General features: G+C 42.0%; 1 protein-coding gene across 10 annotated transcripts; it reads left to right on the forward strand.

The window, feature by feature from the left end:
* The first annotated feature begins 428 nt into the window (after positions 1–428).
* On the forward strand, positions 429–24,030 carry ANP32B (acidic nuclear phosphoprotein 32 family member B). Of its 10 annotated transcripts, none has more exons than XR_014060046.1 (7): positions 429–757; positions 10,296–10,445; positions 13,370–13,492; positions 18,871–19,060; positions 21,077–21,205; positions 22,537–22,612; positions 23,558–24,030. XR_014060046.1 is itself a non-coding variant. In XM_081511852.1 (7 exons), exons 1-7 carry the CDS (start codon positions 704–706, stop codon positions 23,623–23,625), a joined length of 786 nt encoding a protein of 261 aa, XP_081367978.1. In that variant the 5' UTR covers positions 429–703; the 3' UTR covers positions 23,626–24,030. The 10 variants fall into 10 exon arrangements, 7 of the variants coding, with proteins under 7 accessions (XP_081367978.1, XP_081368012.1, XP_081367988.1 ...); XR_014060047.1 differs by having other exon boundaries at positions 21,080–21,205; XR_014060048.1 differs by having other exon boundaries at positions 21,083–21,205.
* Positions 24,031–26,039: the final 2,009 nt, after the last annotated feature.

The following is a 26,039-nucleotide window of genomic DNA, read 5'->3' on the forward strand; positions in this document are numbered from 1 at the left end:
TTTCCCGCCTTCGCGGCTGTCTGGCTGGCCTGGTGGAATCTTCGCGGAAGAACTTGGTTTTAGGGACCACCGAAGCCGGGCAGTAATTTACTACCCCCAGCCCTCCCAGCAAACGTCCAAGCGAGGGGGTGGAGACCCGCCTCCGGACGCGTGGAGGAGGGACCCCACGGTCTCAACGCAGCTGCAGGCGGGGAAGCCCCCAGGCGGGTCTTACATCAGCCACCCCACGTACGATCGGAGGGCGGGAGTAAGTCGCTCCAGTCCCTGGGGCTGCGCCTTTCTCCCCCTCCCACCCCCAGCCTCCGCCCCTCCCGCCGCGCCTCTTCCCCGCCCCGTCCTTGGTGCACCGCGGCAGCCGAGCCGAGCGGCGCCGCGCGGGGCCGAGTCGAGCCGAGCAGCCACCCGCGCCGCGTCGCCGGTTTAAGCGCAGTGCGGGGCCGCGGCCGGGGGCGGCGGTAGTGAGACCAGAGCTGCGCTCCAGCCCCCTTTTCCCTCCATGGTTTCTCTCCGCTCCCGCGAGTAACTTGGCTCCGGGGGCTCCGCTCGCCTGCCCGCACGCCGCCCGCCACCCAGGACCGCCCCGTCGGCCTCTGCCTCGAGCAGACCCCTTCCGACGGCCCTCGCTGCGCAGGCTGGGACGCCTCTCCCCCCTCCGCCCCCGCCGCGGAAAGTTAAGTTTGAAGAGGGGGGAAGAGAGAGAAACATGGACATGAAGAGGAGGATCCACCTGGAGCTGAGAAACCGGACCCCGGCAGCTGTAAGCAGACCCCCTTCGGGCGCCCTCTCTCCCCGATGACTTGCATGTAATGGTGGCCACCTGCGGGGCCCGGACCGCGGGTTTGCCGGCCCCGGCGCGGGGAAGAGCGCAGCTCGCGGGCTCGGACAGGGAAGGCGGGCGGGCGCTGAGGGGGGAGCGAGCGCGCGGGGATTAACTCTTTGGCGCCCGCGGGTGCCCGCGGCCGTCCGGGGAAGGCAGTGGGGTAGGGGAAAGCAAACTTTGAGCTCCTCGCTCGCCGGGGTCCTTTCCCTGAGGAGCGCGTGTACGTGTGGCCGGCAGCGAGGGAGGGAGGAGGGGATTGTGTAACGCTGGGAGCCATGTTTGCAGCCTCCCGGGATGCGCGGCCGGGCGGAGGTCGGGCCTGCCGAGGAGCCGCGCGGCTAGCCGCAGCCGGGCCCGCTGCGGGCCAGGCTGGGCTCCGCGCGCCCCAGGCCGGCCGGGGAAGGGGCTCGGGGTGGAGGTGGCGGGGGAGGGTCTCCTTAGGCCAGGCCTCACGTTTGGCGCCCGCCGGACTCGGGCAGGGGCCGAAGGGCGAGTAGGGGGCTTTTCGCCTCTAAGGGGGACGGGAAGCCCCTTTGGGCGCCAGGGGGCTTGAGCGGGCGCGGCTGGGCGCGCGCGGAGCGGGGGAGGGGCAAGTCCAGGCGGCGTAGGTGGCGCAACCGCCGCCCCTCCCCAGGCTAAGTTTGAAAAAAGGACGCGGTTCCCGCCATTTTTCAAGCCTAAAAATAAAACTTTCTCCCCCATTTCTCTCACTCCCCTTTCGCCCCCCAGCCTTCCCCAGTCCCACCCTCCCAGGGCGGGCGTTGCTTGGCCTGGCCGGCCGTTGTGGCGTAGACGGCTTCTCCCTCCCCCCGCGCCGCGGCGGCGGAGTCCGGGGGCCCCTGCCCGGGAGGCTGGCCCCTCGGTGTGGGCGGGCGGCGGCTCCTCGCGTCAGCCCGGGCGCGCCACGAGCCGACACAGCGCCATGTTGGCTAGCACTCGTCTCCCTCCGCTGCGTAAGCCAACATGCTGGCTCGGCCTGCCAGGCCCCGCTCGTCTGTCCCGGCGGTGCCTGTGGGCCGCCGCTCCCCAGGCCGAGGCTGCGGCTTGTTTGGCGCCCGCCTCGCCAGGGCTCGGCTCGTTCTGGCGGGAGCTGCGCGCTCCGGCCACCGCCGACTCATCTCTTGGGCGCACTGCCGTCCCCTCCCCCCTTCTTAAAAGGGCAACGCCAGGCGGCTGCCTCCGCCCGAGTCGGGCGTGTAGGGGGTACTGGCGGGTTTCGGCTAGGCTCGCCGGCCGGGAGGCCTCTGCCCCCGCACGTGCTACAGGCCGTCGACCGAGGCCAGCACTCGCCTGCCTCGGCGGGTGAGCCTTTTAAGAACCGTCTTTCTTCTCTTCCCCTGCTCCTCCTCGCGAACTAGAGCAGCTTCCTGCGGCCCTCGCCGGAGGGCCGCGCCTCTGCCAAACCCCCTCTTCGGGTGAGTGGCGTCCTCTGTCCCTGGGGCAGCCCAAGGGAAGTCCGTCCATCTCTGCCCGGGCTGGCGATGGGCTCGCTTCGTGCAGTCAGAGAGTTGTGGCTAACAAGTTGCCCACTTGTGGAAGTTCGTCAACTCGGCCTTCTCTTGTGCGCACGAGGTTTTGAATCCCTGAGGTCCCCACAAATGAGGTGCGGGGTTGTGGCACCTCGTGGCCTCCCCATTCGTCCCTGGAGGACCTCGAGGGGTGAGTGTCTCGACTCGGTCCTCCGGGTTTTAAGGTTGAGGTTTGACCGCGGTCGTCCCTTCCGACCATCAGTCAGACATTTTGTTTCGGCCACGTGCTAGTATCCTGAACTGTTAAGCTTCTTCACACCGTAAAACTTGCAGAGTTGTGATCTCATTTTGAGGAGTTGTTAATTTAAGACGTTTGAATTATTACTGCGTAGTTCCAAGTCAGTAGAATATGGAGGTATTTGATTGAGTCAAATTTTCCAAAAGAAAATACACAAGAATCTTCACAGTGCCTTAAAATGTAACATTTGAATTCTTCGAATGTGCATAAAGCACTATTAAAATACTCAACTAAGAGCACTGTTGTTCCTTCTGGGAAACACAACTGGGCTGGTTGTATATGGATTTTTTTGTATTTGAAATAACTGAGTATTGCTTTTTAAAATACATATACATGTGTAAGTGTTAATTTCTCAAGAAATCAACTTAAGCCTTGCCCTTTGCCCAAAACAGGCTAAAGTCGTATGGCTATTTAAAAAAAGGTTAGTTTGTCAGGTGCACTATTCACATATCAGATACTCAAGCCACAAGTGACTATTGGCTACTTTATTGGACTTCACTCTCCTACTGTAATCCACTGGTTTTGTTAAATAAATATTTGTGTACCAACAGTATGGCAGGGCCTGGAAAAGCAGTGTGAACAAGGCAGAGAGTAGCCCCTTCTCTACTGAAGCCTCAGAACTCGGTGGTGCCTGTTGCATTGTGCAAGTTAGGGACCTTGGGAGAGTGTCATGGGAGCCAACACGGATTGTAGGGGAAGAATGGCTCCCCTAGGGACTTAAGGGAGACTGAGTAGGCCTTAGGTTTTTTAGGAGAGGAAAGCTTTGATCTTAAACAGGAGGCTTTTCGAGCTGTGGGCGAGTGGGGTTGTAGATTTCAAGGAAATTTTAAAAGATCAATTTTAAAATGTTTTGCACAAAAGCATCATCCTTAAGGTAAGTGAGAAGTTACAAAATGATTCTAAGTCAGCTAGTCACGTGGCTCCATGTGTTTGCTATGGAGCCAGCTGTTAAGAGTAGGCTTGACCTCTGGGATCCTGTACACTCTTTTCATCTGGGAAAAGAGAAAGAATCCTGTCACTTGTAAACCTATTGGTGTGAGACAAGAGGCTCTTAATGCACAACAGTATATTCCTTGGTTGACCTTGATGTCATTGAATGAGATAAAAGACTGAGGAGGGTAAGTGGAGATTTGATCTTCAGTGTTTTTGTTTGAAGATCAGATGGGCTTTTTTTTCCCTGTGAGTACTGGCTTCTTTGTTTTTATTTTATTTGGAAGTTTGAAGAAAACCCTGGTAACACTTTACCTTCTTGTGTTCTTTAACTAAAATACATAAGACAGACCAAGAGAATAGGTTCCATTTCACCTGTTACTAACAGGTGTGCTGTTTACCTAAGGGAGTAACTCAAAGAAGTACATAATTGAGTTTTTTCTGAGTCCAAAACACCTCTTTATATCAGAAGTTTGTTCTCATAGTGGAAAAGTGGCTTAAAATGGCATTATAAAGTAATCTTCAAAAAGAATAGTGATCACTATTTTAAAATACAGGCAAAGGGTAGGAATTATTTTATACAAAATATTGGTGTTGTCAGTTGTTTCATTGAGAGCAGATTGTATAGCACTAGAACATACCAGGTACACCACAGAAATTGATGGTACTGTCAGATGTGGAAAGACACATGCAGTAATGAGATATTGATACAATCTATATCTAGATCTGGAATTTAGACATATTCCAGAATTGGAGGATAAACGTCTTTATGTGAGGCTATCATTTTCCTTTTATGCCAGACATGCCACTGATAAGAGCACCTCATTAACAATGAATCTAGGGACATCTGTCCTTGATGTTCCAGTCTGTTCAAAGTTAGAAAGTCATGCAGTTACTGTAGTTTACAGTCTGTGCACCTGGTGGGAACACTGGTGGCCTGTATGCTAAACTGAGACATTTCATATTCCACAAATAAGAATACTTTTTCCTTAGTCCCAAGATACTGACAAAAAAATTTTTTTTAAATACGTAATGTGAGGGGACTTCCCTGATGGTCCAGTGGTTAATACTCCATGCTTCCAAAGCAGGGAGCATGGGTTTGAACCCTGATGAGGGACCTAAGATCCTGCATGCTGCATGGCAGTGGCCTTCAAAAGGAAAAAAAAATCTGTAACTTGGGAAAAACCTTTCCCCCAACTTTTGGCATTTCTTGTGTCTGTTGTGATTTTAAACTCATAAAGGGTTATTCAGATTTGCTGCCTAGCAGCCAATTGGGTTCTTTTTCTTGTATTATATAGAATATATATTTCTTGTATTCTTTAGAATACAGCTTCATTGAATGAAAATTTAGATACAAATAAGCTAAAAAAAAATAGTAGATACAGACTTTAAAAAACTTGAAAAAAATCCAGGAATCTCACACACACCCACCAAGATATTCTGGTGTAGTCCACAGGAAAAGTTTTTTCCAAACTCAGATCTTGCTATTAATGAATATAATACTTTGTTAAAGTGTAGTAAACATCTATCTCACATTGTTAATGTCTGCATAGATCATAATTTAACCATCCTTATTAGGTGGTTAGAAAGGTTTTTCCTGTTTTAATTAGTATTGTAATGAACATTTTGTATTGTGAATCTCTGCCAAATTGCTTTTTAGAATGGTTCTCTTTTTTACCTACCCACCAGTAGGATGAGTGTTTCTTTCCTTCATACAGGCAGTTTTGCCACTCAAACACATTTCAGTACTACTAATGTTCTATTGTCATTTTGCAGACATTCTTTTTAAATAGTAGTAGGGTGGAAGGTTTGAAGGTTGGTTAACTCAGAAGGACAGGAATTGTCAAGGGTGGCAAAGAGTTACTTTCCATGTGTTTGGATTATTTCACTCACTGTAATAATCATTTATTTTCTAACTAAAATAATTGATAACTTAATGATCTTTAATTCTCCATATTGTCTTTTCCCCTTCTTATAACAGTTGTAACTGATAATTGGGGAAGGTCACTCCACCAATTACAGAACATTGATTTTCTTTTTGTTTTGTGTTTTTTTTTTTTTAAGAGTAGCTAGGTAGCTCGTTCAGTAAAGAAACTGCCTGCAGTGCAGGAGACGTGGGTTTGATCCCTTGGTCAGGAAGATCCCCTGGAGAAGGAATCAGCAACCCACTCCAGTATTCTTGCTTGGGAAATCCAATAGAGGAGCCTGGTGGGTTATAGTCCATGGGCTCCCAAGAGTCAGACACAACTTATCGACTAAACCACCACCAGCCAAGGAAATAGGAAAGTGGAGAGGATGAAAGGAAAATTCCTTGATCTCCTCTGTGGCTCCTAGCCCCAATCTCTGTAATTTGATTACCACGTATTTCAGATTTTTCTTTGGAAAACTAGAGTATTAGCTTTGTTGATAGCTATAGAAAACTAAAGAGTTGCACAGGAAATAGTTTGGATTTTTGTTTTTAGTTCTTAAGTGTTTACCTTAAATTCGTGTTTGAGGAAAAATAACTAATTTAGTTGGAAAGTAAGGGATGAGGAAGAGTGAATTTGGCCCCCAAAGTTGTCATGTATCTTCAAGCAGAACGCCAAGTAACTCTGCCTTGGGTCAAATAGTGGTAAGTGGTACACACAGATGTACAAGTGCCTGCCAACATTCCCTCCTGGGAGGGTTTGGGACATAAGGAGGAAAACTAGAGCTGCTTTTTCTTGATTCGAACCTCCCGATTATTCTGGGTCTATATCAGGAGGCAATGATGACGTATGTCCCCCATCCCGTACACCCTCCCTTGTAAGGCATTCTGGATCCCGTCACGTTCAGGAAGGACTTCAGGGAGAGAAAGGCCTAGTTAATCTCATATGCTGCTGACATAATGCCTGAGAACAAACACCTTTTCCCCAAATTCCTGTTTAGAACTTTAGGCTGGCTAGAAGGGTGCTTATAGCAGGCTTTCCAGGCCTGTCAAACTTGGGCACAGTCCTGAGTGAACCCTCCTTTGGTCTCTGCTTTCTGCAGTAATTTCCACTCTGGTGTGTGCTTGTTTGTGGCTCATCTTGTTGCTGTGACTCTGGACTTTGTTCTGGGGTTGACACATTTCTTTACTACATCCTTAGCCTTGCTGGAAAAGTTCAGGGACATGACTTCACTGCTGAGCCATACAACCCTTCCCTGTACTCAGCCCAATAAATTGTTTCCTCCTACTCATGGAGAAAATTAAAGGTCTCAGGTATGTATTCCCTGACTTCTTCTCGCTCCCCACTTGTAAACTTACCAGCTCCTGCTCCTATCCTATCTCTTCTCCATCTTCAAGAGAGTAGGAGGATATCTCATTTTTAATACATACCTTTTATGATTTGTTGTAGTCAAATGAGTTTGTTTACTGATGATTTATATTTTTATGACTTGTCTGCTTTTTTGTCAGTATTTCTTTTGGGGTATTTGTTTTTTTTCTTCAGGGTATAACCAATATGCTCAAGAAAAAGGTAACTATATGCATATACCTAGAATTTCCATATATCAAGAAAGGTAACAAAAATCTTGAGAGAGGTTGTCATTTTAAGATAAAGAACTTGTAACTCAAAAGAGTCTGATGTTTGTTTTTTCACCTAGCAATAGATTGTGAGGAGATAATCCTTATTACAAAAGAAATTTCACATAAAAATAGCATGGCATTATTTGTAATAGGGAAAGTTGGGAAACATGTTCAGTAAGGAGGATTGTAATTTATTTTACATCATACCTTTTAATTTCTTTAGACATTAAAAAGTATAGTTGTTAAATAATACTGTTTCATGTTACTGTATTTAAAATATACAAACACTGAAAAAAATACCAAAATATTAAGTGACTAATAGCAACATGCTTTGCATGTGATTATGCCTATCATCAGAAAGTAGTTTCTATATCCAAGTTTCCTGTTTCATCATTTCCTCAGTCCCCTACAATCCTGACACAAGCTCCTATGCCAGTTTTTCCGTGTTTGACTGTTGTAAATGCTCTTTCCCATATTGGAATATCCAGTGCAGTCACTCAGTCGTGTCCTACTCTTTGCGACCCCATGAACCGCAGCACGCCAGGCCTGCCTGTCCATCACCAACTCCCGGAATATTGTGGTAACTAAAATAGCTATGACTCTGCCATCGTGATGCTTGATGAAATTTAAAATCTAGCACTGACTCTTTTTTACCTTAATTTTTTTTAATAGATCAATAATCTCATTGTAAAAATGTTAGATAAGGTTATGGGAAAGTCCCCAGGACATTCACGTTTAATCCCTGAGAAGAATATAAGAAAGTGAATGTGTGACAGGTTACATAAATGAAAACATTCAATGTATTCATCCCCCAGTGTCTTCTGGAGATGTCTCTCCTTGATGGACAAATTATCTAATTTTTTCAACCCTCCCCCTTGCCCCAGTACCTTCTTATGCCTTATTTCATAAGCCTTTGTACTAGTTTGAAACTAATGCTTCACCTTTGGGTACTACTACTACTAATTCTTCTCAAGTTTCCTTTGCAGGATCCCCCAGGATTCCATCCTTGGTTCTCTTCTTAGGAATTCCATTCTTCCACTACTCTCTGCTCTGATGACTTCCAAATACAGAACTTAAACCTTGAACTCCAAATTCTCCTATCCACCTCCTTGGGGATACTTTCACCTGGACTTTTCATGAGAACCTTAAACTTGATATCCTTTGTGGTATTCATTACATACCTGCTCCCCTCCCCATACCCAAAGCTGTTCCTTCCTATTTCCATCCGGTTGCATAGTTCCCATTTCTTTAAACCAGAACTTTAATTCGTCTCCATCTTCTTTCAGACCCAACAATTCGGTTTGCAGATTTGGACCACTTTAACATCTTTGTTTCCCTACCAGTTTCTCTTTCTTGATTCCTATTCTGCTGTTTGCTTCAGCAGACTTGTTCTCTTTGACTCGAATTAAAGCGGAATTTTACCAGTTGAGAGAAATGTCCAAGAGGTGATTTCACCCATGGGCTGGGAGGCAAAATGGCCATCTAAATTCCTCCTTATTTGGCTTTTGGCATATTGGTGTCATTCTGTATAATATTTTTGGATTCTCTGTGAGATATAGTCATAGAAAACCCCCAAATCAAATGGAAACATTTAGTTATATTGCAATATACTGCTTAGGTTGATGGGTAGTTACAGTTGACTTTTTTTTTTTTAATGATTTGTTGGTTTTCCTTTTTTTAATGCAAAAGAGATACATGTTTGTAGAAGATTTAGTACAGACAGGAATACAGTAAACCACAAAGGTCCTTGTCATTCTCCTACACCTTTTCCCAGAAGTTATTTTCTCAGCTTTCACTGTGTCTAAAGCACTACTTTCTACAACAGTTCTACTTCACCTTGAGGAAACTGAGGCACAGATAGGTTAAGTGACTTGCCTAAGGTCACAGAGGTTGTAAATGGCAGGGCTAGAAATTGACCCTAAGCATGTCTGTGGCACCCAGCTCTCTTCAGTTTACCTTAAGTTTTCAGATAATTTTTATCAGAAGAGGGAAGACTGTCTATAAAGAGAAAAGTGGAAGGAAGGGAAGAAAGAAACAAAAGGGTGTAATGGCCTGTGTGCATCCTGAGAGCAAGACTTCTGAAGAGGAAGTAGAGTAGCAGGGAGTGAGAAGTTGTGGTGGTGTGGGTATCCCTGACTCGCTTAAATCAGTTTCCTTCTCTCTAATTGAGGGGAGGGGGGTATGGTGGTAAAAAGAATGAAGAGTTAATTCTCCATAAATGTTAGCAATTGCTAGAGTAGTATCTTTGGATTTTGTATGGGAGGATGAAGATACTACTATTTTCATTTTAGAGCTATCAGCATCTCATACATGCTTGATTACGCATTAATGCTATTAAATGTGTTAGATTCACTGCAAGAATGCTTTTGGCAGTTAAAACTTATTTGCATCTGTGTAAATTTATCAAAACGTGTTTAAAACTGGCAAGTGTCAGAGTCAACCACCGAGCAAGAATGGCAATAGAGATTAGCATGGTAGATGTTTACACAGTAGACTTCATTAAATAATCGGTATTCAGAATCTTCACGTGATACTCTTGGATGAGTTTGAATTCTGAATTTCAGGACCTCTAAAGGAGGAGATTTTGTGGCCTGAAAAAGGAATCTAATATCTAACTGTTCTCTCCCCTAGAAATATCTTTTTTACATATAAAACAAAATGATCTTGGTTTTGAATTAAGAGCTCTTGCATCTTGGTCTTTTCTAGTGTCAAGATAATCTTAGTAAGGATTAATGAGACCAAAGGTAGAAATTTTAGTCCAGAAACCTGTAGCCACAATCTCTTAGTGACCTTGCTGGAAAAGTGAAGTTTTCTTCTTCTCCTTGTGTCAGTCTTCTGGGCCATGTGGCCTAAAGGAGTTTGAGAGTGGGATGGACCAAGAAGAGAGGTGGGTATCTTCTCCTGCACTTGTAGTTAAAGGGCCTCTTGGAACAGACTTGGGAAAAGCACTAAGGGGGGTGTATTGTTTCTTCACTTAACATCTTAAGAGCTGTAGTTTCTGTCTCTGGAAAGTAGAGTTAAAATCTTTATTTGTAACCATGGTGTTACATTTCACCCTTGATATCTATTAGAATATTGTTATTAAAGGCTTAATCATTTTTTTCATTTATTTATAACTATGATCTGGGTCCAAGTAGAGGCTGCCCCTATATGTGGGTGATTTGTTGGATATTTATGGTTGGAGGTTTTTGCATTGTTATTTGTTTTCTGTATGTTTTTGAAATCTTTTCTTCCCTGCTTTGTCACCCACAGGTTCGAGAACTTGTCCTGGACAATTGCAAATCAAATGATGGGAAAATTGAGGGCTTAACAGCTGAATTTGTGAACTTAGAGTTCCTCAGTTTAATAAATGTAGGCTTGATTTCAGTTTCAAATCTTCCCAAACTACCTAAATTGAAAAAGGTAAGTGCTTTTTCTTTTAACAATGGAAGAGAACCATTCTGGAGAAGGGAAAAATAAACAATTCTATCTGTAAGGAAGCATTTAGTGTAGCAGAGAGCACATGGCCTTTGTAACTGGGTAGATCTGGAACTCAACGTTCCATCCAGCTCTATCATTTCCCTGATGGGTGAATCTTTCTCAGGTTATGTAATCTCTCTAAGACTCAGTTTCCTCACCTGTAAACTGGTGATACCCCCTGACCTTACAGAATTGCTATGATGTTTGGAAATACTACATGTTGAATGCTCAATAAATAGTTATGATGAATAACTATAATTCATAATTGTTATGGATAATTGTTATGGATTTGTTGCTATAATGTAACTACATTTTGTTAGTATGCTCTGGTTTAGGAACCATGGGTTCCTCTTGCTTTTCATGTTTAATGTTGATTAAGGGAGAATTTAAGTATAGACCTTTCAGATTTGTAGCCTATGATATTTCAAATCCATTATGTAATTCTTAATGACTGGGGAGTTTAAAATGTGTTGTGACTGTGAGAATTCATTTAAACAAAACTGCTGTATTTCCCTCTCCTAGTTAATGGTCCATTGTTAGGGCTTTATTGGTCTAATTATAAACCAATCACTATCCTCTCTTAACACTGCCCACCCCCCCCCCCACACACACCCCCCATCCCTGCCACGCACCAAGAAAAAAAAATTCTCAAGAAAAATGTTTTTTGTGTGTGTCTTTGCACGTTAACCTGTCACAAAGCCTCTGCCAGAACTGAAAGAAACTTAAGATCTTCTAGCCTTATTTATAGGCACAGACCCAGCAGTAGACCCAGACAGGTACAGTAATTTGCCTAAAGCCACCTACAGAAGTCGTTTAGTACTAGAGCCAAAACTAGAACCATATCTCTTATTTGCTAACCCACTACCTTTTCCATTACATATGAAAATGTGTGTGGTCTTGGCAGTGTTGCAGAATTCTCCACTGTTTACTTAATCTCTTTATTAGGGAGTTTAAGTTGAAGCTTCATCTAAGAAAGAGACACATAGAAAACTGAAATGAAATTTAGGCAACAGATAGGTAGGCTGTTCCTATATGCTTACTTGAATCTTGAGAGGGACTTGTTTTTTGGTTAAATACATGAATTAAAATCCAGAAGTGCTATGTGTTTTAAATGCTCAGGCAGTCCTCATGAGTTTCAGGGCAACCCTGCTATTAAAAAGAATTCTGTTATATTTAAATTTGTAAATTTCTTTTCTTTTTTCTGATAGGTATCTACTTTAGAGGTTCAAGTGTAATCCATTTTTGTTCATGTAGATTATCATGACATTGGAAGCTTTAATAAGCCCATTAAAAACTGATGGCATTTTAGCCTGTATCTACATAAACTTGATGCTAGCAGGTCCCTACTATGTGTTTTGTGTTCTCTTCTGCTTTCCTAGCACCCTGGTAATTTTCTTGAATTACTGTGGTCTCTGTACTGTCATACTTATTCAGAAAGTCACAAGAAACAGGTTCTGAAAGAAATGTCATGAGTTTCCTAAATTACACATTGATTTCATTTCAAAATAAATATGCCACTAAATGTTTTGGCAGATTGCCTTGTTATCTCTCCTCCCTAAGATACTCATGTTGAAAGGTTGTGAATATTATATATGTCGATATTGTAACCAACCAAGAGAAATTTTCGGTATTTTACTGGACTAAAACACCTAAACAGACTTCTTGTCTTTAAAATTCTTTCATTCTTTCTTTGTGAATATTTAAATTTTTAAGAGTTCTTTTGTTCTGCATCATATACTTCATTTCATTGCATGCCAGACTAAATTACATAAGTTTTCATTCTATTCTAGGTACATAGCATAGGGAGGAACACATTGAAGCTAGTCTCCCTGGCTGCAAATCATAGGTTCACCACTGTAACAGCTGTGTGAACTTGGGCATGTTGCGTAGTCTATTCTTAGTTCATTTTCCTCATCTGTAAATGGGGGTGATAATTCTACTTACCCATAGGGTGATTGTGAGATCAAATGAGTTCATGGATTTCTAGTTCTTTGAGCAGTGCCGTAAGTACTTGGGTACTTAACACTTAAGTACTATGTAAGGATTAGATACAGTTACCATTGTTGTTGTTGGCCGTTAAAGTAGAATTGAAACCAGCTGTCTGGCCTTAGTTCTCTCACCTGCGAAATAAAGAGTTTGAATTAGATGATCTCAACTGTCTTTACTTTTCCAAGCTCCAGTTTCTTTCACTGTAATATTCCTTGGTGACGGCTCATTCCTTCATTGGCATACCACTTACCGCTCAACTTGACCTGTAGCAAAGAAATTAGAATTCTTGTAAAGGCTAGTGATAGATTCGTGTAAGAAGTGTCCTCTGGGGAAGCTGTTGCCCCACTCCCTTTCTTGAAGTCATGGAACTTCTTTAAGGGCTTGTACCATTCTTGTAGCCTTCAGGGCAGCATTCCCTGATGGCTTCTAGATGTAGAACCCCGTGGCAAGTCAGCACTGTACAGAAACAGATTAGGTTTCAAGTGGGCATCAGGAGTTTTGCTTAACACACAGAATAGCTGCTTAGAATGCATTTACCTTTCCTGGCACATATAGCATATTGCAACTTCTCAAAGAATTCTGATTTGCTTTGACCCACTTTTTAGGTTAGAAAATGTATTCACTGATGTTAGGGGCCAAACTTAAAATTAGCAGCTGATTAAGAAAATGTGACTCTTATCCTTACATGTCTCTCCTTCCCTGAAGTGTTCCTAGGATCTGTAATTTGGGTTTAATCAAACAAAATGAACATACATGCCCTTTTAAAAAATAGAGGTCGTTTGATCTTGGTAAGTGTTTGAGAACTGTGTTATTTCTAACACCTTAATGATACCTGTTTCTCTGTGTGTTTGTGTGCTGTGTGCATTTTCTCTTAACAGCTTGAGCTCAGTGACAACAGAATCTGTGGAGGTCTGGATATGTTAGCAGAAAAACTTCCAAATCTTACACATCTAAACTTAAGTGGAAATAAACTGAAAGATATCAGCACCCTGGAACCTTTGGTAAGTAATTGAGAGTTTGGAAACCAGGACTTATTGGTCATTTTCATTTTCATATTTCCTTATTGTGAGGGAAATAACTGGAAATAATAATTGAGAAGGTGGTGGTTTTTTAATAATACTTTTATAGAAGGAGTCCAGAGTAAAAGATCAGAGCCTTTAGTTACATGTGTTTCTGTGACTTTGCTCTCCCTCCCTGTTTATTGTGGCCGCTAACTTCAAAGGGGAATTCTTTTCTTTTTTGTTCTTTTTAAATGTCATATATTGACTAGAGCCTTAAACATTTATCTTCAATTTTCCCCAGACTGGCCAGGCTATTCTATACTTTTATAGAAAGGCTGTCTGTATCGGGTTGGGCATCTGATCTGATGGAACAGACCATAGGCAGCTCCAGTGACTTTTAGGTCCTCTGATTCACAGTTTTGAGCTCTAGCTGGCTCACTCCTTGCATGGGAACCCCCAAATTCTCCTCCTCTTACATGCTGGGATAAACTATGGAAAGTTACATTTAAGTGCCAGTTGGGTTATAGACTTTGCTGTGTGACCTTGGGCAAGTTGCTTCTTCTCTCTGGGCCTCAGTTTCCTCCCTTATGAAGCAGGAAGGATAGTGATACCTGCCTTACTTCCCTCACTTAGGAGTTCTGAGAATAAAATAAGGTAATGTACTTACTTTGTAAGTTGGGAAGCTGTGCTGATGGGGGTCTAGTTAAGTGGAAGTTGTAGTGACCAGAAAAGAGCTTACAAAGCAATGTTGGGGGCCTGCTCTCCTTTGCTCCATGAATTTTGCCCCGCCGTTTTTTTTCCCCTGTTATAGGTACACTCAGATACTTGTGCTCCTTCCTTTCTCACTAGTTCCGTTTTCTTCCCAGTTAATGGCGGGTAAGGGACAGCCCCACAGACTCTTTTCTTTTGATGCTACCTGGAAATTCCTATGATTTCAAGATTGTTAACTGACTTTTTCCCCTAAACACAACATTCTATTCACAGACGTAGAATTCTATTTTAATGAGGCTGATGAAACTCAAACTTGTTTCATACCACCCAAAGAAGCCTGTGGCAGCTTTCTTTTTTCCTGTTTTACGTAAAGTCAGTATTTCCATTGGACTTAACTTACGGACATTAATTGGGAGAGGAGCTAGTCAACGATAGGAACTGTCTTTCAGGATCCAGCAGAGCAGAACTCAAGAGGAAAAGGCATCCTTCTTCTGTCTCTTATCTTTGCTGACATCACAATATATTAAAATATTTGAACTTCTTATCATTTGCATAGAATATTTATATTTCAAGGGAAGATAAGAGTTAAATTATGACTTCCTTTAATGAAGATTTCCTGCTGGAACTAATAGTTTTTTTCTCTCCTAATCAGTAACTGAGGCTGTATTCCAGTGTAAATTTAATCACTATTTACCAAGTCCCTTTGTTTTTATGTTTCGTTAAGTGGACCGCATTTAGCTCATTTCTCATAAATGTTGGGAGCCTGTTGCTCACCTTTACTCCATTTTTTGCCCCTTTTTTTCTGTTAGATACACTCAAACACCTGGGCTTCCTTCTTTTTCACTGTTGTTTTCCTCCAAGTCAATTCCCATTTCTTGTGTATAAGCAGACTTTTATTGCAGTTTTCCTTATTCAGAGATGTTAACATTTGCCCATTGTATCCTCATGTAATGCAGAGAAGAGAGAATATCATTTTAGAAATGAGACTGAGTTTAATTACACAGCAGTTGCGGAATAAATGGTGAGCAGGAATTCAAGTCCAAGGCCATTCTTGCCACTGCCCTTGGAACCTGTTCTTCTCTTTTTAACCTATAAATTTACTCCATACTCCAATAGACTTAAACTGGGAGTTCCAGTACTAAGTTAAGCGCTGATGGTCTCCCTTCGGTCCCATGGGCTGTACTATACCTTTGTTGTGTGTTTAATGACAGCCCTGTCAATTCACAGTAACTGTAAGCATAGGAACCCCTTTTCTCTAGAACAGAGTACCGGGCCATGCCTTTCCATGCTAGATCACTGGCCATTGCCTAATTCTCAGTGGCAACCTTAGTCTTCTTTGATGTTTCATCAGAAGTTTTTATCAGTGTCCTAGCATTCAGAGGCAGGGCGGAAGCAAACATTGTATAGGAATTGTTTGCATGAGTGTTCCTGATCTGATAAGTGATTTATATAGTAGGACCCTTTGGCAATGAAAGTCTTAATCCCCTGAAACAGTGAAGTATGAGAAATAATCAATATATAATATTTCCTGTTTTTGGAGGATCTGCTGTGTGCCATACATGGTAGTGGATGCTTTATGTATGTTGTCCATTAATAATCTCCAACATTTCTACAAAATGGATAGAAATAACATGGCCCTCATTTTACACATGAGGAAGCTGAGGCTTAGGAGAGGCTGAATCCCTTGTCCAGAGTCACACACTTGGCCTGCCAGTGACAGAGCCATGGCACCACACACCCAGGACTGTCTGGGGAAGGCAGAGCTCCTGCTATTCTCCTGAACTTTGCTGTTCCAATTCCTGGGGGTGCTAGGTGGGTCTCCTGAAGTTATAACTTCAGGATAAATAAAACTGTAGGAGAAGGTGAAGGGGGGAAGTGTTGGGTCCATTTTAACTTCTGAAAGTATTCTTCAGTGGGGAAAACACCATCTCATCCTCATCAACCACATGCATTTTGAACACCGTCTACGTTGAGCCCAGTTCTTACAGTCAATGCAATGATTGTGAATGCCTCTGCTTACTACAGGGACATTAATCGAGAGACAAAGAAGGCATCAATTCAAACTTCCTTGGACACCTTTTTTAAGAGACCTGGGCCATCCAAACCATCCCCCAAAGCCCTTCTAAATTCTAAGAAGGCAAGCAAAATTATTGTTAATAAAATGTTTACTGTTTATTATGGCTAGCCTATTAGTTTTAGGCCAAATTTCTGAAATGGTAGAGTTGTGATTTTTTTTTTTAAGCAGTATTTACATATTACATTGGAATCCTGAATAATCTGTGTGTAGTGTATTTGGGGTCTTAAAGCACAATTTTAGAGCTTTAAACAGTTCTAGAGTACTCCAGTTATTTGGGGTTTTGTTGTTTATTTGCTTTCACTTCATTTTCTAGCATACTGTTCAGCACATCCAAGTTATTCATAATGGTTCCGTTCTGAAGAAGTAGCAAAAAATGTTATAGATTCAGAGTTTTAGAAACTGGAAAGCCTTGGAGGCCCTGTGTACTAGGCTAGTCAAAGGAGTTAGAAAACGGGCTTGGGATACTGTTGAGCATTAAAGGTCAGGAGTTGTATGTATTTTTGCACATCCGTTCCTAGGAAATAATGTTGACCAATAAATGACTCATTCCTTTGAGCGAAGAATGTTACACTGAGCCTCTGTGGGAAAGCTACCAGATTTACTCATGGTTCTATCTTAAGTGGTATAGTGTCAACATATCTGTGAAGAGAAACATTTCCCCAGTTACCTGGTGTGGTATTTCAGCATTTTCTTCCTCTTTGGCAAGAAGTCATACCTGGACTTCTGGGGGTCGGGCTGGCCAGTAGGGAGCCTATTCTGAAAGCTACATGACATAAAAGTCATTCTCCCTACAATCAGGACTGGGGACAGCTTTCTTAAGACTTCAGGTACTAACTTAATAAGCACGTTATTGGATCCACAAACTCTTGGATAACTGCACAGTGGTGTTTTGAGGAGTACATTTGCCTGTTGCTATAACCCTGTTCCGTGTTCCCTGCCTGGCTCTATGTTCCCAAGGGCTGGTCAATGAGAATAAAGCCAGTGTGGGAACCTTCTTGATAAGGAATATGAAGGTTTGTGAGTGCAGGGGTCAGCAACCTTTGCCTCTGAAGGACCTGGTGGTAGATCTTCTAGGCTTTGTAGGCCATATAGTGTCACAGCTTCTTCACTTTGCCATTGTGGCACAAAAGAAGCCATACATAATACATAAATAAGTGAGCATGGCTGTGTTTCAGTAAAACTTAGTTTACAAACACAAGAGGCAGGCCAGAGTGGGTCAGCCAGTTGTCATCTGCCAAGGTCTGCTTTAGAGCAAAGATTTTTAAGTCATTTTGTAACTCCCAGCAATTACACAGATACTTCAAGTCCTGAAGACAGAGTTTTGTTTCATCTCTGTGTCTTCCCAGGTGCTTGTGAACATTGAAATAGATTTCCCAATAAAGCATCAGTCTTTAAACAGCGTTTATTTTTTGCAATTTACTTCATAAAGAGATCCTCTTAGTAATATTTAGAGAATGCCAAACTTTTTGTATTGACTCAGAACCATTAAAAAGTTAACTTTATGAATCCATATATCTGTGTTCCCCACCCCCACTCCCTATTTTAAAAGGCACCAAGCCACATAGTAGTTCACATTTTGTGTTTACTCTTTATCAGTTTGCCCCCTCTTCTCCTCCCTGTGAGGGTCTGTTGTCACTTTCTGTTGCTATCTGCTTACTTGCCTGTAATACTGCCTCTGCCCTCCCAATCTCTTAATTCACCCTTAATCAAATCTTAATAGACCTGGTAGTGAAATACTAGTACACTGAGGTAATAACAAATGATCTGAGTAGAATACACAGATATTTTCCTGTCAGTTTGGCTGCTCAGAAAACTTCCTGGGCCAAGTTTTTAGATCTTAACTATTTTAGATAATGAAACAGGTTTCAAACAAATGAGGTATTGCAACAAAACTTCAAGGTATGGTAAAATGAGAAGAATTTTGTATCAGGAAGTTCTGGTAATAGAGTCAGTCTTTTCCCCCAAAACTAAAAAAGAAGAAAAGAGTGTAAAGTTTCTCTACTTTTGAAGTTTCAACTCAGAGTTCCCCTTCTTTTCCCCCAGCTTGCATTGACTCCTGTCTTCCCAGAAAATACTTAGATCCCCACACTTTGTGCTTTACTTTGTTCCGTTCTCGAGTGTTTCGCATCTGTGTCCCCAAGTAGAAATGTCAAGGACCTTGATGCTGACTGAATTGGTGTGACTGAAAAAAATTTTTCCCCTATTTTCCTACCACCCCAAAAGCACTGATTGCTTAATAACCCAGCGTGGTCTTATTGGTCATTTGATTACTCAAGTCTCTGATTTGTCTCATACTGGAAAAAGATCCACCTTTAATATTTAAAATTCATATTTCTTAAGATTATTCATTCATAGTGCCAAAAGCAAGCAGTTCTCTGAAAGGATAGAGGTAGAAGGGAAAACTAGCTAAAAATCTAGTGACCAGTCATAAGGTTGCGATGGACTTGAAATGTTTTCCTATGTACAAGGCTGAATAGGTAGTAAATAGCTTATTGAATTCGGAGCCTAGAATTTTACCTCTTTAGGAGATGGTTTTTGTTGCTTATGTACCTTTGGCTTAGGAGGTATGTTTCTTGCTCCTTTTCTTCAGAAAAAGTTGGATTGTCTGAAGAGCCTGGATCTGTTTAACTGTGAGGTTACTAATCTGAATGACTACCGAGAGAGTGTCTTCAAGCTCCTGCCCCAGCTGACCTACCTGGATGGCTATGACCGAGAGGATCATGAAGCCCCAGATTCAGATGCTGAGGTGGATGGTGTGGATGAAGAAGAGGATGATGAAGGTGAGTGGGCACTGAATGCTCTTGCTATCAAGAAAAATAATTTATATCCATGCATGTAGGCCTTCTGTTAAATTTGGAGTTCTTAGGACATTGAACCTGCCTGCAGTGCAGGAGATCCAGGTTCGATCCCTGGGTCGGGAAGATCCCCTGGAGAAGGAAATGGCAACCCACTCCAGTATTCTTGCCTGGAGAATCCCATGGACAGAGGAGCCTGGCTGGCTACAGTCCATGGTATTGCAAGAGTCAGACATGACTTAGTGACTAAACCACCAGGACTTTGAAGTCTTCAAATGATTCAAAATAGACAATGGTTTGTTAGCTAATTAATCTTTCCTACTTTTGATATATGGCTAGAGTTTTAAAAAGTAATGATTTGAAAGTGCTGTATGTTGAATTCCATTTTCTCTTTAATAAGGGAAATAATCTCTGGCTATAACATGGAATTAGAATATACATTTTACTTTTGACATTTGATCAAGGTTTTTTCATCCTGTTAGACCTTTAAGAATCTTAATATATTTTCTACCCAAACTAATCCTCCTGCTTAGCTTGTGCTTTCCTTACACAGTGACTTGTTTAGTAAGAGTCACTCTTAGGATAAAAGGTTTTTCACCTGAGAGGCTTAGAGGAAACAGAGCTATTAGTTATCACATCAGTCAGCATGAAGAAATTTTACTCTCCTAGAATTCCTCATATTGCTGGAATTGGCAGTATTGTATTTGAAGCATTATTTTTGATATCTCTTTAAAGACAGTTTATAAGGCAGAAATAATCAAGAAAGTTTAAGATTACCATCAGGAACCTTGGTTGCTATCAGTGGAATAGTACTCTGGAAACATTTTACAGTTTTGTTTTGCAGCAGATTTGAGACAAGGCAAAAAGACATGGGATTTTACATGGTAAAGTGAATAGGACCCTGAATAGGATGCTTCATCTTGTTGAAGATGTTCATATCACTTAGTCCCTTCACTGCTGGTTCTCCATTTCTCTTACAAATCAGTCTGGTTATCTATTTAAGTTCACCTTAAATGGATAGAGAAGCCACTTGTGTGAAAGAACCTGTAAAGGAAATCCCTTGAAGAATGAAAGGCAGTTCTTGAGAGCAGGATCAGTCAGGCGAGTATTTGAGAGTTTCCTGCATGCCAGGCTGTAGAAAACAGTTTTAAGAAAAAACAAACATGGTTCCTGTCCCCTTGGAGCTTACTGTCTACTAAGAAGAGAAATGTTGAGTAATCATAACAAAATAAATAATCATAAGTGAGCAAAGTGTGTGGTAATGGAGAAGGACCCAGGTACTTGTGTGAGAGCATGTGAGCTGAGATTGCGGGTCTGGCCTGAGGAAGTGATGTTTAACTGAGAGTTGAAGGCTGAGCCAGTGTTAGTCATACAGGAAGGAAAGGGAAGAGGCAGGAGAAAGCACAGTGAGCTCCAGGACTTGGAGAGGTAAGAACTACTTGACTAGGGGCCTGCACCAAATGCAGTAAAGATACAGGACACAGGTGCCTGGCCGCCACCACTATCCCCATCATGGAGTTATTATGGATGTTCCCCAGGTTCCTGATTTGCACAGCTGGTTTGTGGTGGAACACTTAACACCAGAGAAGGAGGTTGGTGGGGGTTTTTTGGTTGTTTGGGGTTTTTGTGACTTTGGAGAATTTGAGACATAGGAGGTTCAGCTATGATTGGTTCATGCCTGATCTTATTTTATACACATGCACTCCTACCCGCTTCTCCCCTTCCTTATTTTGAAGCAAATTCTAGATACTGTATCATTTCATCAGTAAGTATTATAATGTACACAGGACTCCTGGCCTCTGGATTTTATGGATCTCAGGTCAGAAGAACTGAGCCTCAGCAGCTTTTGAAGAAGGAGGTGACTGTGGTTCATGGTTTTCCCTGATATTGGTGTGGCCCAGCATTTGTCCATGCGCCAACCCAAAGCTCCCTGCCACTTCAGCAGGTAAACCTTGTGAGACACACAGGGTGTTTGATGTGTTCCTTTTGGACTGTTTTCAGAAGGAGAAGATGAGGAGAAGGAGGATGATGAAGATGGTGAGGAAGAAGAGTTTGATGATGAAGAGGATGACGATGAAGACGAAGATGTAGAAGGGGAGGAGGATGAAGATGAAGTCAGTGGGGAGGTCAGTGCACCTCTTGCTGCTCTGCTTCCCTTTTGTAGTTCAAGTGTGGATTGTTTAAGAAAGAAAAGTCTTCTGAAGAAATTAGTATACTTGTAAATAGACTGATAGCAGTCTGACTAATTTAGCTTTTGTCCCCATTTTAGTAAATATTAATACTAAATGGAATACTTACTGAATGCTAACTAGACTTGCTTGGCTCTGCAGAGTAAGTTTTGACCCATTAACTTTGGGAGGCAGTAACAAGTTGAGTATTCATTCAGTAGGGTGAGAAAGCTGGAAACATTGAGAACTGATGAGATGTCCTTCCTTTTGTTGTATTGAAATGAAAGGTATCTTTACCAAGTGTAAACTTCTTGTATATCCAGCTTAATGAAATAAGTACATTATGTACCTTCTGTGATAAACTGTTAAGGATGCAAAGTTGAATAAAAATGTGGTCATACTCTGAAGGAGCAGGGAAGGGGGTCTAATTTATGGGACACGTAGTAATAACAGAATCTCTGAGGAGCTGAAGAAGAAGCCATAGCTATCCTTCTAACCGTAGAAGGGTAGGAGAAAGGAGTGACTTTAATCCTAATGGAGATTTGTAAAAACAGGCCAAGAAAATTAGATGTCATCAAAAAAAAAATGTTCTTTAAATGTACAAATATAAGACTGGGCATTTGTATAATCTTGTAGGTAGCTAATGAAATTAAGTTTCTGAAAGAAGCATTTTATTTAAAAAAAAGGGTGGGGTGGATATAGAAATATTTGTCCACGGACTTCCCTGGTGGTCCAGTGGTTAAGAATCCACCTGCCAATGCAGAGAACATGGGTTCAGTTCCTGGTCTGGGAAGATCCCACATACCTGGGAGCAACTAAGCCTCTGTGCCATAACTACTGAAGCCCACAAGCTCTGGAGCTCGTGCTCCACAACAAGAGAAGCCACTCAATGAGAAATCCAGTGCATCGCAACTGGAGAAAGCCTGCATGCAGCAGTGAAGACCCAGCACAGCCAAAAATTAGTTAATTAAGAAAAGAAATCTTTGTCCAAACCTGCTTTGAAGTTGAAGGTTTAAAATTAATTCTGGAGTTATCTGTTGTAAGTTGTATACTAATGAAAAACATCTGGCAAATAAAATGCTTCTGAAAAGCAATTTAAGAAAATTTTTAATTAAGCCCATTAAAGAAAAACCAGCAGCTGTCAGTATCTTAAATAGATAAAAGTAACATCACAGCATCACAGTTTTCTTCTTGAATGAACTGTTAAGTTTATTGACAATTCTTATTTTTCTTTGTACTCCTCAGCTGGGCAGAAGTTAATCTAATAATGTTATTCTGTTTACCATTCTTCAGGAAGAAGAATTTGGACATGATGGAGAAGTTGATGAAGATGATGAGGATGAGGATGAAGATGAGGATGAGGATGAAGGTGGGTTAAGGCATACACTTTGGTCCCCCTCAGTTAAAGATCAAGGGAAATGTTCATTAATACAGAATTTGAAATCATGGAGAAAAAAATAAAATGCCTTTGGCCTTGGTGGTCTTCAGGGGCACTGATAAAAGGCCCATTAGTGTGTGTGTACTGGCTCATCCCCCTGCTCTACAGCAGTTAGTAATGCCTGTGTGAAGGAAGGAGGCCCTGGCCTCAGTCCCCGCATGTTGTGTTTTTAGACCCCATCATTTGTGTTACTGTTAGGCATGAGATTCCTGTGTTCAGAATTTATTCATTAAAAAAATTTTTTTTTAATTGGAGTGTAATCTTTGCAGGATAGATAAATAGCACCTTTCCAGTTTTCCTTTCCCCACCACAATTAAAACCAAAGAAACACGTGTTTATTAAAAAGAAGATTTTAATACTTGTGTAAGTTTCAGAGCACTGGATTGTTTGCTGCGTTTTCTGTGCTGTACTTTCCAGCAGCATCTTCGCTCTGTGCCTGTCTCAGAACTAAATTTACTTTGGATACAGCAATGATCAGGGCCTGGTCTCTGCCTTCAAGGAGATTTTTAAAACACAGTTTAGTGCAGATTTAGTTAACTTCATGAGAGTAGTCATGAGTTTACTAGTTGAAAAGACAGAACCATGTGAAAGTCTCTGTGTCTCAAATACCTAGAGTCTAGGAAATCTCTTAAAAGTTAATATGAACTACAGTTTGAGTCTTGCCACGTTCTAGGCTAAGTACTTTGCACTGGTTCACTTAATCCTCAGAATAACCCTATGAATCAATGCCATTGTCCCCATTTTCCTAATGAGAAAATAGGCTTAAGGAGCTCATCTCCTAGCCATTAAATTCATTGTTGTTACTTCCATTTGCAATAATTAGGCAAAGTATATGCCTTTGCAGTTGTCTCAAAGTGAATTTTTGTTCTCATACAGAAGAGGAAGAAAGTGGGAAAGGTGAAAAGAGGAAGAGAGAAACAGATGACGAAGGAGAAGATGATTAATAAGACCCCAATAACCTGCAAAAAAAAGAACTGTTCAGTATTGGTTGGACTGCTGACATGGATTTGGTAGCTGTTTTTTTTTTTTTTTTTTTTTTAAAGAAAAAAAAAAAAGGTAGCTGTGATACAAACCCCAGGACACCCACCCACCCAAAGAGCCAAAGAATAGTTCCTGTGACATTCCACCTTCCTCCATTTAGTCCCTCTTGGAAATCCACCACCAAGCTTGGGGACTTCACCCCAACAAAATTGTAAGCATTGTTAGGTTTTTGTGTAAGATTTGCTGTAGCGTGGATAGCTGTGATTGGTGAGTCAACTGTCCGTGGCTACCAGTTACACCAAGATTGTAACAGCATTTTTACTTTCTGTACAACAAAGAGGCTTTGTAAATAAAATCTTAACATTTTGGGTCTGTTTTTTCATGCTTTTCTTTTCAAAGACATTTTTTTACATTAGGACATTGTGACAACTGGCAAAAAAAGTATTTTTAAGAATTTAAGTGAAATAAACACATTCCTCTTTGATAAAGCCTAGTTGTATGCTTACATTTGTAAATTAAGACTTTGTAAGCCTGTGTTAAAACACACTGAAGAACTGGTTTCTTTGGTGTTTTTTTTAATTAGTGGTCATTGAGGAGAAATACACAAGTGTGTAGGATCTTTGAGCATTTAAACCTAATCCTCATTCTTGATGACTGTGGGAGTAAATGAGGTAGACTTCTGAAAAATGATGTTTGAAATTCAGTGCTGTGGAACCCCTGAAAAGCAGTTAAAAAATAATGTTAGGTTCAAATAATAGATGAATTAAGGAAAGGAGGGTCATATAACGGAGAAGAGTCCCAGGAGATCTGAATTGTAGTTCTGGCTCTGCTACTGGTTTCCTGTGTGACCTTGTGTTGCCCTCTGGATTACCTCCCAGTCTATAAAATCGAGGGGGTGTGACCAAATGGCTTCTGAAAGTCTTTTGCAGCACTGATGGTCTCTGACCCTCACTGACAGGAAGGTCTGAAGGAAAAAATGAGCTTTGTGCTAAGGCTGAAACATGTAGGGATTGACTGACAGGTGAACAGAGTACGGTTTGTTATCAAGACAGGCGTGCTAAGGAGGAATGACATGTGAAAAGCTTGGCCAGGGAGTGGGCAGCCTCTGCCTGAGGTCAGCTTGGCTTTTTTTTTTTTTGCAGAAAGATGGAAATTTGCTCTCTTACAGATCTTAAAAGGATTTGGGGGAGGGGTGAAATACTCTGCAGTCTGTATGCAGTGGTTCAATACACATGTGACTGTTGTCAATAATTTTTGCAGTGGAAGATCTGAGGATTGTTTTGGTAACTCTTAGCTGTAAGCTACTGGAATGAGTGGGTTTTTACACATGTAAAAGCAATGTTAAAGATTGGAACTTAATTAAGTTCTAGCAAAAGTTATATAGTGTCAGTGGAGCCCCCTGATATTGGGAAAGATTGAAGGCAGGAGGAGAAGAGGGCAACAGAGGATGAGATGGTTGAATGGCATCACCAACTCAATGGACATGAGTTTGAGCAAGCTCCAAGGGATGGTGAAGGACAGGGAAGCCTGGCATGCTGTAGTCCATTGGATCGCAAAGAGCTGGGCATGACTGAGCGACTGAACAACAACAACTAGGCTTTAGAGTGGAAGTTGCTTTTTACAAGGGAATATTAGGAAAATTCATTTCTAGTTGGACATATTTTCCCCAACCACAAAGTCTTAATCAGTGCCCTTTCGCACACCTTCAGTACATTATAAAGTGATTTGTACAACTTAAGCGTCATTTGGTTTTGCATATATTGTCAAATAACGAACAGTAACTTTGGATGATTTTGTTTTCCTGCTTTTTCAAGTTTATAGAACTTTTTGATATCTTCCAAGCGCCTGGGATATGCCAGGCTCGCCTTGGCTGGGCAAGAGGGAGGGGGTTGGGATAGAGACAAGCCAGCCCTTGGATGCTCACCAGAAATACAAGGAAGAGAAGACATGGGAGGAATACCAAGACCTAGAACAAGTGGTCCAGTAAGAGGGTAATCCAGAGGTAGGAAGGGTAGCTTTCAACTGGGAGGACTAGGGAAGTTCCCTAGAAAAGGAAGTAAGTATTTGAGCCACACATGCGGATATGAGTGACTTCAGAAATACGAATGGCAAAAGAAGGGAAGAACATGATGGACAGAGGTCCGAGGTAGGGAGTTGTGTACGCTTGGCTTCAAATAAGCAAGTTTGACTAGAGAATGAGGAAGAAGAGGAATGGCAGGTGAGAGAGCAGTGATTTGGGACCTTGTCCCAGGGGGGCTTGAACGGCAATATGTCACTTTACAATATGTCAGTTTGACCTATGACCTGTGGCCAATGAGGATTTCTAGGGAACTATCAGACCTGCTTTTCCTTGTCTTAAAATGAAATTTTCCAGAAG

This window comes from Giraffa tippelskirchi, chromosome 1 (genome assembly GCF_054371585.1).
Source record: "Giraffa tippelskirchi isolate mGirTip1 chromosome 1, T2T-mGirTip1v1.2.pri, whole genome shotgun sequence".
Lineage (NCBI taxonomy): Eukaryota > Metazoa > Chordata > Mammalia > Artiodactyla > Giraffidae > Giraffa > Giraffa tippelskirchi.

Bases quoted from the DNA above. Each gene is read 5' to 3' on its own strand.
- ANP32B (XM_081511852.1), top strand. From the start codon at position 704: ATGGACATGAAGAGGAGGATCCACCTGGAGCTGAGAAACCGGACCCCG. The intron at 10,446-13,369 runs GTAAGTGCTTTT...TTCTCTTAACAG, and splicing joins AACTACCTAAATTGAAAAAG to CTTGAGCTCAGTGACAACAG. The intron at 21,202-22,536 runs GTCAGTGCACCT...ACCATTCTTCAG, and splicing joins AAGATGAAGTCAGTGGGGAG to GAAGAAGAATTTGGACATGA.